General features: G+C 42.5%; 1 protein-coding gene across 4 annotated transcripts in view; it reads right to left on the reverse strand.

Annotated features, from left to right (window-relative positions):
- The window catches only part of dmpk (DM1 protein kinase), a 26588-nt gene continuing 12832 nt past the window's right edge, over positions 1–13756 (reverse strand). Inside the window, exons 6-15 of one of the 4 annotated variants that reach the window (XM_083775654.1) lie at positions 12943–13036; positions 9328–9525; positions 8180–8428; positions 7957–8036; positions 7498–7594; positions 7090–7271; positions 5752–5849; positions 3400–3461; positions 2790–2858; positions 1–1961 (exon numbers count right to left, since the gene is read on the reverse strand). In XM_083775654.1, coding sequence (XP_083631780.1) covers positions 1860–1961; positions 2790–2858; positions 3400–3461; positions 5752–5849; positions 7090–7271; positions 7498–7594; positions 7957–8036; positions 8180–8428; positions 9328–9525; positions 12943–13036 — 1231 coding nt within the window. In that variant the 3' untranslated portion in view covers positions 1–1859. Of the gene's footprint in view, positions 1962–2789; positions 2865–3399; positions 3541–5751; positions 5850–7089; positions 7272–7497; positions 7595–7956; positions 8037–8179; positions 8429–9327; positions 9526–12942; positions 13037–13756 lie in introns of those variants that run through there. The other 3 variants (XM_083775653.1, XR_014569898.1, XR_014569899.1) reach the window with 3 other exon arrangements.

Below are 13756 nucleotides of genomic sequence, written 5' to 3' on the forward strand. Positions count from 1 at the left end.
TCATTCTTGAATCTACAATTTAATAGTAAAAAATTGCTTTAACCCTTTGCTTGATCGATTCTTACAGTACAATGCGCTCCCCCTGTTTAATTGGAACATATGCAATGTTAAATTACGTTTCAGGGCTTCTAATTAATAGCCTAAAATGTAATGCAATGTATTATAAAACACAAGGTAAAAGGCACAATGTATTCTCTATTACAAATCATGTGTTTCAACTTTCAATAAATGGTGTTGTTACCACATATGACCAATCCTACCAAATACTCAAAAATGTTATACTAATATTTACGTTATACATAAGTATAATTTATCCTCCATTGTGAGTGGATAGGTGTCTTTCAGTGCACTATGTAGAACATCGTTACAGCATCGACCACTCCATATCTATTACATCCATTGACACTGTAAATACATATTCTAAATATTTGTTTCATCCTATTGTTTATTGCCTGATCTTAGGTGGCAACAAGGAGCCATGTGAATAGTGCATGCAGAAATGATCATGGCATCAAAGTCAATAAGGAAAATACATTTTCTAGCCATGCTCTGTTTGAGATTCTGAACCAGTGTTTTGCGTTTTTGGGTCTGACCATGTGTTCCTTCAATCACGGCTCACACATTTAACCCTGAAAGCCATGAACAATACGGCTTTAATTGATATCCAGATCCCTTTAAAAATACCAAGAGAAATACCAATCTCTTGAATACTCAAAACAGGCACAACAAAAACATGCCTATAGTAGTGCAACACACCAAGTACATACAAACCACCCCCAAGGTGCAGATACAGGATACAAAAGAGAACTCATATTCACTCTAACAACAACTACAATGCACCAGTAATTGGCACCAAAATTGGCTGGTGATAGATGCACAGCTGATGACCTCACAGGCCCATCCCAACTGTACGTCTCTCTTCATACCCTGCATGCAGGGGTCATCATCGCCATGCATGCTGGCTTGTGGTGGACTTTTTTTTTTGTCAAAATTCAATTTTACAAAAAAAGATGGCAATCATATTACCAGAAACGCAGAAAGAGCTAGCCCTGAATGACTATTGCAGGTCTGTAACTCTGATAGTGTTCAAATGGGACCAAATGGACACTTACAGGTCCATGTGGTTCCATTTGTACACTCTCAGAGTTAAGGGCGTCCTTGCAAATAAAACATTTGAGAACCACTGTACTAGTTGGACTATGGAATATGCATAGTGTTGTAGTAAATAAGTGTCATACATATTCTGAAAAAAACCTGGAGACTTGACAGCAACTAGGTTTCTCAAAATGAGAAATGCTGTGTAAAAAGAAAATCTAATTTTTGCCAAGAACAAGACCAAGTCTTTGGCACGGACATAATATGTCTGTGTATACGGACATATTGATGACCCCTGCCTGAGCATGTTTGTTGTCTGTAGTATCAACCGAACCTTTGAGGTGTTTCTCTCCCATGTGACCAGCAGGTGTCACTATAGGAGTTCCTTTGTGGTTCCTTCTTCCCTGTTGATCCATGTCAGCCTGACAATGCCACAGTTCCTGGCTGTTTCACGACACACTCACCAATCTCAAGGGCTGAAGAATTGTGAATATAATGAACGATCATCTCAGACGGTCAGTTCTCATTTGAACTTTCATATCCGTAACGTTCACAATTATTTTTTTATATAATACCCGGTCGCATTCGGTGTTCCTGAAGCCTTGTTTTCTTCTCATGGTTTCCCCATCCTTCTCCCCACTTTGCGGCCTTCTAGTCTTGAGAGCTTTGGAGGCCTTCTTTGGGTTCCAGGGAGTGAGGGTGAGTGCGATGGTATTGTTCTAATGGGAGAGGGTGATGGAGAGGGGGGGGGGGGGGGTATGCTCTCAGGAGAGCTCTGTGTAACGCTGTCTCGCCCAGGCTTGGAGCTCTCCACCTACTGCACACACCAGCAGGTACGACTCACTCCTCACCTGTGGCAGGCACACCTGCAAGGCCAAGTGAGACGTTAAGAAGATGGGCGAAAGGTACATGGTACCAAGTGGTGGAAAAAGTACTCAAAATGTAAGTAAAAGTATCAATACTGCCATGTAGAAATGGTCTGTTAACAAAGTCTGGAATAAAAACATTACTTGAGTAAAAGTGCAAAAGTAATGATATAAAAATGTACTTAAAGTACCAAAAGTAGAAAGCACTCATTATGTAGAACGTCCTGTTTCACATAGTAAAATCTTGATTTGAGTACCAGATTTACAAGCTCAATGTGTTGCAATTGCGACACATTGTGAGCTTGTAGATCTTTCAAAAGACATTTTTGACTGGACATTCTGCACAAGTAGTACTTTTACTTTTGGTATATTTTTATGGCAAGACTTTTGTACTATTCCATTTTGATTATCCAGACTTTTGCTTGTTGTAACAGATCTATTTCTGCATTGCAGTATTGATACTTTTACTTGAACCATTAAGACCAGGAACACATCTGTGTAACCTCAGCTTTTAACCATTATTTTAAACTTTAGCGGTTGAAAAATAGATCTACAAGCTCACAGCGAGGCACCGAGTGCCGCACTATGAGCTTGGTAGATCTGCTAGCCTATTTTTGAAAAATCGTGAAAACACAAATCTTTGCATATATATTCTTTCCGGCAAACGTTTTTAACTCAAACTTCTGCTTCTGAGGGGTCTCTAGAACAACTTATTCTCAGATTGGGGTCGGCGGTCAATTAGCCTACATATGTTTGGGGTCGTTGACATGAAAAGGTTTGAGCACTGACACAGAAACATATATTACACATCATCATGTCCATCCATACCCTGTGGAACAGGAGCATGTGGCGGTGGAGGGCAGTCACCAGTGGATAATGGCATGCAGGGGGCGCTCTCTGCTTCTGCAACACAGTTAGGTCAGGCAGGTGAACAATAACAGCCTTTCTGCCAGAATATAAATAGAGGCACATCACAAGACAAAGGGCTTGTCCTTCATTTTTGCACCTCTATTTTCATGTCTATTTCCATGATAAATATGACCTGCTTGTGTTCGTCGCTTAGCGAACCCGGCGGCAGCTCTTAAAGGAGTAGTTCACCCAAATAAGGCGTGTTTTCTATCAGTTACACACCCCATGAAGCCTTGAGAGAATTCATGGAGATTTTTTTGTTTTGTTTTTGTTGCATTCCTAAGCCTAAAATGAGGCATAATGTGTTAATGTGTTAAAACGGTTGATATCGGAAATTAGGAGTTGGACAATATTGGGATATCGGCAAAAAAGTCAATATCGGACATCCTTATTGGCGACAAAAACACCAGAGGTGTCTTGAGGATGCATAATTAGCCAGCCAAACAGGTTTGCATGCCTTCTTTAAAGTGTCTTCTTAAACAAAATCACAAAAGAAGATGAACATGAAAAGTGGAGTGAAGAGGCTTACATCCCCCGGGGAGTCCACACAGTGGGCAGGCAGAGCAAGAGATGCTGGGCAGATACTCAGCTCTGTGAGTGGAGGAGAGAGAGGTGCATCAGAGCCTGTGGCACGGTGGGGCGGCGGCGCTGCCTTGGGTGTGCGGCGCGTCTGGCCAGACCCAAACATTTGTAAACAACACACACAGAGAGAGAGAGAGAGAGAGAGAGAGACACAGAGGACCACAACAACACGGTTTGCGCTGATGGAAGCTTTGCATGAATTTGCAGTGAGCGAGCGGGCGTGTGACAGACGCAGGGAAAGAGTGATGAGGGACTCGGTGATGGAAAGTAACTGAGTACATTTGCTTAAGTACTGTACTTGAGTCCAATTTTGAGGCTTTACTCAAGTAATTTCAATTTCTAATACTTTTCCTTCTACTCCACTACATCTCTGATCCAAATATAGTACTTGTACTTCACTTCACTACATTTATTTTAAAACTTTAGATGCTATAGTTACTTTGTAGATTTTGATGATTATCACAAAACATATATTAAACACTTCATATACATATATAGTCATATATAGTCATATACATTTCGCCCCTTTTGAAAATAGCAGGTACAGATCTATTTTCAAAAGATTTGTTTTATACATTTGAATAATTTGCATAATTATTACTTTTACTTTTGATAATGTAAGTACATTTTGATGCCTGTACCTTTGTACTTGTCTTTTACTCAAGTACATTTTGAATTCCAGACTTTTACTTACTTATAGCCTTTTTTTGTTTTTACTACTAAAAAAAGATAACTTTTCCACCACCGTGAGGGAAAAGGGTGTGTTGGAAGGAGGCAGACCTTGGCCTCACACATGTTATGTAAAACATGGAGCTGGGGCTTATTAGCATGCTTTCTGCGCATGCTGTTATCGATCAGAGCTGTGGCAAGAAGGCATAATAAATGCCACCTGTCGGTTAACGGACCGGCAGGCTTCAGACGAGACATTTAACATTGCATCTTTAAAAAGCTCACGACACTGTATTGATTTATGGAATTGGGCACACAAGGTCCTTCTTGCATACCAAGGCTATTCTTAGAGTCGATATTTATCCCCCCCTGTTCTAGCCGAGGTCTCCAACATAAGCAGATGCTGCCGGGGCACTGCTGCATGTGGCTCTCTGTTTATTCAGAGTGGCTCATATTGTCTGGAACTTCCATCTTACAGTTGTTGTTCTTAGGTACTGCGGGGGCTGTTAAAGTAGTCCTTAAGTTGTATGGATATCTGTGGGATTAGGTAATATCGCACAAATACCTGGGGCTCTGAAAATAGACCAAGAGTCTCAGAAGTATTTGAATGAGTTGTACAGATACAAACACTATACCTCTAAATGGCCTTGGCTTAAAATGTTTGCAGTTTCACAGATTTTCCATGAATACATGTGGAAAAGCAGTGGTGGAAAGAAGCTAAGTACATTAACTCAAGTACTGTACTTAAGTACAATTTGATGTCTTTTTACTTTACTGGTGTACAATTTAAATACTTTTACTTCTACTCCACTATATCTCAGGCAAATATTGTACAAGTTTTACAAAATATACTTTAATCACCTCCCTACATATAGTTTGGCTATTTGAAAATAGCCAATTAAAAAGCTCACAAGGAGTCACTTTGCGACACGTTGTGAACTTGTAGATGTGCTATTTTCAAATAATTCTTATAGCCTACAGTACGCATTTTAATCATCAGAAAACTTAGGACATTCTGTGTAGTGAGTACTTTTGGTACTTTTGATGCCAATACTTTTGTACTTTTAGTACAAATGGAATTCCGGACTTTAACTTGTAAATTCTACATTGTGGTATTGATAGGTAAAATAAATACAAATACTTTTTCCATCACTGTGGAAAAGTGATCAGTGTTTTTAACATTGTGGGTCAACCACGTGAACCATTCCTCCCTATTCTGGACATAATAGGCGGAACTAGTCGAACATTTGCCAAAAACAGCTCATCACAACACAGCACATTGCGAGCTTGTAAATATTCTATTTCCGGTGAGGAGATTTGGTTTAGAAGCAGAACATGAGGGGGCCAGGGAAATTGCTAGGTGACCTCGGTCAGTTAAGTGGTTTAATAGTTGTAATAATGTCTTAATAATAATAATAATCCCTAATTATTATTTTCTGTTGCATGTGAACTTGTGATACTCGTCTCTGCTGTGTCGTAATAACGGCTGATTCGATTACAACACTACATAAGTCAATGATTCTGTCAGTGTCATGATACAGTAGGATCACAGATAAATGATGGATTATGGATACAGACTACAGTAGGTGTGAGGATGATGCAGGAAGCGTGGATGATGTTAATTCCTTGCCTGTCTCCTTGGGGGTCCTGCAGCCCTGCATCGCTCCCTTGAGGCTCTCCATCTCCTTTTCCAGCTCACAGTATCTCCTCTCTGCCTCTTGTAACCGTCTGGGGAATTAATAAGGACAGATGGCTAATGGTGGGGTGGGGGCTTTCAAGTAAGAAGGCGTTGGGATGATGGGTGTTTTTAGGGGAGGGGGGGTTGGTATGCAGGTGTGTGTGTTAGCCTCGCATAGCCAGCCTTTATCTCCCTTTTCAATGCATATTGCCCCAGGCAGATTAGACTTCACGGCCGATGTGGTGACGAGCCAACCGGATTCGCCTGGAACCAGCCAACCAGGCTATAACCAACCAGGGCCCAATATGCAAATAGGGGCGGGACAAAAATGGAATACTGAGAGAGCCGAGAGTCACAAGACTAATACACACAGTGACATTAGTATCGCTACGTGAGGCTAGGTGTGTGTGGCCTGTGGGCTTTCAGATTGAGAAGGTACATGCTTTTTTTTTGTCAAGCGGTGGTTCTCAAAGTGGGGTCTCAATGATTGATAGCTGGGAACCAAATGGACCCATACGGTGTATGTAAGAACTTAACGAGTTGAACCAAATGGACCCATACGGTGTATCTAACAACTTAACGAGTTGACATTTGTTTCCATTTGTACACTCGGAGTCAGTGGATGCGTACCAAATCCAAGTACTTGAAATTGAAACGTTTGACAACCACTGATGTGGAGGTGTGCATAGTTGAGCTGTGTTTGACCCAATGTTTGCTTTACTCGTTTTTCCATCACCCTCTCTAGTGGACAACTTTGCAGACGGTGACAAAAATAATACAGATATGAGTGACATAGACCGATGGTCAGACAGCATCATACATAATTTAGTTTGAACTAAACATGGACACCCAATGATGGTCTTATGTGTTACATGGACTTATGCCTGGCTTGCTTCCTAATGTAGGCCTACTGTACTGTGCGTGCAAGTTGTTTTGGGAATAGAGAAGGTAACCTTTTTCAAAGGGGGCCATATTAAACATATTAAAACACCCAAGGGCCAACTACATTACCAATATAACCAGACATGCAAGGTAAAAAATGAAATAAAATAGCCTTTCTTTGACTTACTTTGGACACCCCTGGAATATAGAGGGTATGCGTGTGACATCATCATACCTGAAAGTTTTGCGGGAACGCCTACTGAGTGGCAAAAAAAACTAATTTCTGGCCTTGACAGCCATACATCCAAACAAAAGTCCTATCTGATTGCATCTGATTGCATTAAACAACCACTACCACTCGATTTCTTAAGTAATATCATGGTGTCTATTTGTATAATGTAGTATCACCTGTGCAAGTCTTCATCAAGTCCTGATATTTGGTCAGTCTCCTCTTCCTCCTCTTCCTCCTCCTCTGCTGGGGGAGAGTGAGTAGAGTGTGCCATACCTTGCTCCAGTGTTAGGGGGCACTCCAGAGAGAGCAGGGCAGGCAGATTGACCCGCACATTTTCTCTAAGCTGCCAGATTTCATTCTGAAGCCCACAAAACACACACACACAAGACAAGGGAAATGCAGCCGTAATCAGAAACCTAACATCATGTCTCAGCAAACCAGTCTGCCAGACATATTACTGTAGTGTGTAGGCTACACCTGTCAAATTCAACACAGCATCTGTTCAGGAAGTGTAGCTTCGAAACAGCTGATTGCCACATTTCAGGCTGCTGAGGTCATTTCTGACGGCGGTCTTCAGTTCTCACCTGCTTCTCTGGGGAGTACATCCTCTCACACTCCCTGAGACTCTTGTGGTCGATCTGCATCATGATGTCTCGACTGCGGTCCACGGCACCGGTCAAACTAAAAGGAGGATAAGCCCAGTTCAGCTATGACCCCCGAAACCCACAGCTCACAATGGCTTGCGTTGCGTGACATTGTGTGCTTGTAGACAATATTTATACTAAATTGAATGCCTACATTCCATGTGCTTATCAGGTTGGGGGTCACCTCCCCAGTTCAAATATGATTATTTTGGGGGTCCCCAGTTCAAATGTTTATTTTGTGGGTCCCCAGTTTAAATATGATTATTTTGGGGTGTCCCCAGTTTATGATTTTACAGCCTAGAAAGGTTGAGAACCACGGTCATAGGCAAAACATGTCTGCCTCATTTTGGTGTATGATGATGTAGGCCTATGTCAATATTTTCATAAATTTAAGAGCACCTGGTGGCCGTGTATGAGTAGCCCACAAAAGCCAAGTGTACCCCAATCGGAGCCCGGTCCATGACATCCGACAGCGTCTCCTGTTGGCGACAAACTGCATTTACATTTTAAGAATCCCCAAAAATGATTAACTGAAATGATTTGCTCAGTTTGTAAATCATAACTGACATAAATGCTTGATGTTCATTATTCTTCTATATCTTAAATCCAGTGGAAACAGTACCATGTCACTCAGACAGTCGTCCAGTACGTCAAAGTTGGAGGTGTCGGTTGCGTTGGACACTTCTGGACAGAAAGGGGCAGGTAGTTTATGCAGGGACCTCCAGTCTAGGCCGCGGAAGAAGGCGTGGCTCCTGAAGTCGCTCAGACCCTTGTTTCCCAGACGCTCGTCCCTCTCGCAGATCAGCCCTGTGATGAACGACCGGGCCTCCTCCGAGATCTCTGGGCCAGACAGCGGAATCTCAAAGTAATCCTGTACAATGAGAGGGAATGTTTATTTTAGGGAAATGTATTTTGAATAACAATAATCATTATTATGATGGTTATGTAATGTTCATCCCAATTTTCATCTTCGCCAATTCCGTTTAATTCTTTTGTATTTTCCTTGTAGATTTATGGTTGAGTTGAATGTGAGTGGACTCTCAGGATTAGGATTGTGACCGGTTCTGCCCTCTTCAATAGGAATGCTACACATCATACATCATGTTTTATAGCAGTGATGCACGTGGTGCTGTCATCCCTGACTGTACTGGAATAGGTGAAGCACAAGCACATGTCCTCTTTCCACAGCAAACAGTAAAAACAACAGTAAAAACCAAAGTGTCTGTTTTAGCAACTTGCATCAGAGGTCAGCTGGGTTAGTTACAGTAAATGTGAGTGGAATGAACGGTGCTGTAATTGTCTCCCTCTCAAATCTCTTCCTCCAAATGATGTCATGACTTCACCGTTAAGTAAATATTCTATCTCTCTCTTTTGCTTAACTTGCCTGCGAGTGTCCCTGGCAAATATCCATAACATTTGTTATGTTACTCAGTCTTCATGTTAAAAATAGTGTTTCTCAGAATACTACTTCTAACTTAAAATAGGTCTAAACCAATTTTAAAGTGTCATCCAAGCTGATATTTATATTAGGCCCCTTGGATACATCCGAATGGAATGTTTATGTTGGGATAAACAAATGTGGATAATGTGGTTCAAATTGGACTCGCATGGACTGTTTCAAGGAACCCCATTAATTGCAATTAAAACCATAACATAATAAATAAACCAAATAAAATAAATAAAAGCTTAACTGAAGGGAGTGCCCATTGTGTCTTCAAATAACAGTGGAACGCAACTGCGTGTTTGGATATACGTCCGCAGCCAACGAACCTGAAAGTGTATGATCTTGGCGTATGTTTGGGAGATAGACTCTGCGTAGAAGGGCGTGGTCCCCAGCAGCATCTCATAGGCACAGATACCCAGGGCCCACCAGTCACATTCTGAACCATACCCTCCCGCTCCCTCTACCGCCCTCAGAATCTCTGGAGACAGATAGTCAGGAGTTCCCACTGCCAGGGATGAGTTCACCTGCAAAAACACATGCCACACACACACACACACACACACATTTGGAGTATGCATTTGGTGACTATGGTATATTGATTGGTAAACTATAGACTATAGAGGGTATGCGCATACCCAGAAGTTATTCACATTGAGTGGCAAAAAACTAATTTCTGGCCTTGACAGCCCATATTCATCCAAACAGAAAAGTCATTTTTGATTGCATTAAACAATGTTAAACTCACTTTGCCACTCACTTTATGCATGCGCATACCCTCTATACCCACCATTTACAGTAGACAATAAATGTGGCACATCCTGAGCCCCCTGCCACCTGGGATCCCGGGCCCCCTAATAATATCAATAAACAGCTAAACTTCAACTGACACGGATACTTTTTAATGGCCAGGTATGAGTTCTTTTTTTAGCACTATATACTTGAGTACAATATAGTAGTAAATGCAACAATTACAACAATAGAATACAACAATTTAGAATTGTAGCTTAAATGTATACTGAGCAGGATTTCCACCCTTGAAGTTACAGAAATAAATGCAAAAATTGTACTCAATAATTACATATGGCAGTTGTTTAACAACTAAGAGTCAATTACAAATGCATCTAGGTTATGGTATTCAAACAGCTGCCCCATCCCTTCTAAATAGTTATGGGATCAATGTTGGAGAGACAGCGAAATTCCTTCACGACGGACGACGTACGTCGCGACGTATATTTTTCCGTCGCAACGTATATTCGAGTACGTCCTGGCGTAAATATCAATTCGTCCCGGCAGAACGGACTCGTCGCGGCTATATCTACCCGTTTGCGACGTAATAGGGTGACTATTATTTTCCGTTGCGCCAGAACGGGACTCGTCGCAGCTATATCTACCCGTTGTGGCGTGAGCTGGACTCGTCGCGGCAGAACGTGACTCGTCGCGACTATATCTACCCGTTTGCGACGTGCGCCTCGCCGGTCCGGTCTCCAGGCGAGCCTGCGTCCTTCATATATATTTTTTTCTGCTCTCGTTGGACTTAACTTTAAAAGTCCAATGGAACACCTCTTTGTAACGGGCCGCTGTAGCATAGTGGTCTAATCCCTCGCCTCTCTATTCTTTTTTGCTGAGGACGCTGGTTCAATTCCCGCTCGCGGCAGAACAAAATTATTATATTTTAGACAGACACACAGACAGACAGACAGACAGACAGACTGCCTGTCTGCCTGCCTGTCTGCCTGCCTAATGTATTGTAAATAATGTATTCATTCCATACGGCTATTTCTTTTTAATATAAAAACTTTTGTCTTTCGCGCGATTCGAACCAGCGTCGTCAGCACCAAAACATTGAGAGGCGAGTGATTAAACCGCTAGACTACAGCGGCCATACGTTACAAAGAAGTGTTTCATTGGACTTATAAAGACAATAGCACCCAGCTGCAGTCTCGCAAGGGGAGGGACCGGAAGTGCTTTTATTTCCGGCTTCCACGTGCACAAGCGCACATACACGCACGCGAAATATAATGCGCGTGCACGACACGCACTTGCTGGTGCGCGCTTAAATGCCGGGTGTATATAGTACCATCTGTGCTTAAACATAATTACGTGGTCGGTTTGGAAAAGTTTGAAGTAGTTTGTTGTAGGTAATATTTTAATTGAAAGCTTATTAGTTGGTGGTATAAGTGTGCATATTTGAAGAAATGCAAATCTAACAATAATAAAATGATATGCAATAATAGGCTAGGCCTATATGGTCGATTATAACATAATGATATCAAGGCATTTAAGTAATGTAATAAGTTGCTATAACCCCGTACCCCTGTCCCACACACACCATGTCCAGACCATAGACCACAGACACACGACCATATGCATTTAATTTACTATGAAAACCTGCATTTCCCGTCAGTCAGTCAGTAAGTGTGTCATGTCACGCCTCGTGTCATGCCTCCTTATATGGTCACGCCTCATGACACGTCACACCACCATATATGGCCGTTTCCATATGATATAAGATCCCGACACTGACCTCATCAAACCCTGGATAGCCATACATTGAAAAGACTGGATCATCACCTAGATCTCCATATATGGAGCTGAGGGGGCCAGCAACTCTACATCTGACCTCATAATGTAATAATCAGCTCATAATGTAATTAAAAGACGAGCACATAACTTAATAGATTTTTCTATAATGTAATAATGTGTTACATTAAGAACCTCCACATAGGCGACTCATACTGTAATAAAACTTCATAATGCAATAATGTCTTTATAATGTATGAGCTGATTATTACATATTGCATTATATTTCGCGTGCGTGTATGTGCGCTTGTGCACGTGGAAGCCGGAAATAAAAGCACTTCCGGTCCCTCCCCTTGCGAGACTGCAGCTGGGTGCTATTGTCTTTATAAGTCCAATGAAACACTTCTTTGTAACGTATGGCCGCTGTAGTCTAGCGGTTTAATCACTCGCCTCTCAATGTTTTGGTGCTGACGACGCTGGTTCGAATCGCGCGAAAGACAAAAGTTTTTATATTAAAAAAAAATAGCCGTATGGAATGAATACATTATTTACAATACATTAGGCAGACAGGCAGGCAGACAGGCAGTCTGTCTGTCTGTCTGTCTGTCTGTGTGTCTGTCTAAAATATAATAATTTTGTTCTGCCGCGAGCGGGAATTGAACCAGCGTCCTCAGCAAAAAAGAATAGAGAGGCGAGGGATTAGACCACTATGCTACAGCGGCCCGTTACAAAGAGGTGTTCCATTGGACTTTTAAAGTTAAGTCCAACGAGAGCAGAAAAAAAAATATATGAAGGACGCAGGCTCGCCTGGAGACCGGACCGGCGAGGCGCACGTCGCAAACGGGTAGATATAGTCGCGACGAGTCACGTTCTGCCGCGACGAGTCCAGCTCACGCCACAACGGGTAGATATAGCTGCGACGAGTCCCGTTCTGGCGCGACGGAAAATAATAGTCACCCTATTACGTCGCAAACGGGTAGATATAGCCGCGACGAGTCCGTTCTGCCGGGACGAATTGATATTTACGCCAGGACGTACTCGAATATACGTTGCGACGGAAAAATATACGTCGCGACGTACGTCGTCCGTCGTGAAGGAATTTCGCTCCACCTGCAATGTTGTTAATAGAAACATGCAGTTGTCCCTTCGGGATATGAGTCTGATGTCACTTGTAAAAACAAGTCTTTGAATTGACTGGCAAACAGTACCAATCTAATACCCCAAAAGGAACAAGGAATTGATTCTCAGTGATTTTCAGCATTTTAGCCTAGTAGTATGTCTGGGTGTTCCAGGGTCCATGTCTGGGTCTCGGCCCTCTAAATCATTCAGTGTTTTACCCCCCTTACCGTGCCCCTGGTTGCTGGATATACATATTTATTGTCAGTAGCCACATGTAGTGAGATTCCTTAGTGTCCGCTTACCGTTCCATCCTCCAGAAGCCTGAGACAGGAGCCAAAGTCCCCCAGTCTGATGTGTCCATCTGCTGTCAGCAGGATGTTGTCAGGTTTAATGTCTCTGTGGGGGACATGAGGTTTAATGTCTCTGTGGGGGACATGAGGTTTAATGTCTCTGTGGGGGACATGAGGTTTAATGTCTCTGTGGGGGACATGAGGTTTAATGTCTCTGCGGGGGACATGAGGTTTAATGTCTCTGCGGGGGACATGATGTTTAATGTCTCTGTGGGGGACATGAGGTTTAATGTCTCTGTGGGGGACATGAGGTTTAATGTCTCTGTGGGGGACATGAGGTTTAATGTCTCTGTGGGGGACATGAGGTTTAATGTCTCTGTGGGGGACATGAGGTTTAATGTCTCTGTGGGGGACATGAGGTTTAATGTCTCTGTGGGGGACATGAGGTTTAATGTCTCTGTGGGGGACATGAGGTTTAATGTCTCTGTGGGGGACATGAGGTTTAATGTCTCTGTGGGGGACATGAGGTTTAATGTCTCTGTGGGGGACATGAGGTTTAATGTCTCTGTGGGGGACATGAGGTTTAATGTCTCTGTGGGGGACATTAGGTTTAATGTCTCTGTGGGGGACATGAGGTTTAATGTCTCTGTGGGGGACATGAGGTTTAATGTCTCTGTGGGGGACATGATGTTTAATGTCTCTGTGGGGGACATGAGGTTTAATGTCTCTGTGGGGGACATGAGGTTTAATGTCTCTGTGGGGGACATGAGGTTTAATGTCTCTGTGGGGGACATGAGGTTTAATGTCTCTGTGGGGGACATGAGGT

The sequence above is a fragment of the Protomyctophum parallelum genome, assembly GCF_964188405.1.
Source record: "Protomyctophum parallelum genome assembly, chromosome: 1".
In the NCBI taxonomy this organism is placed as follows: domain Eukaryota; kingdom Metazoa; phylum Chordata; class Actinopteri; order Myctophiformes; family Myctophidae; genus Protomyctophum; species Protomyctophum parallelum.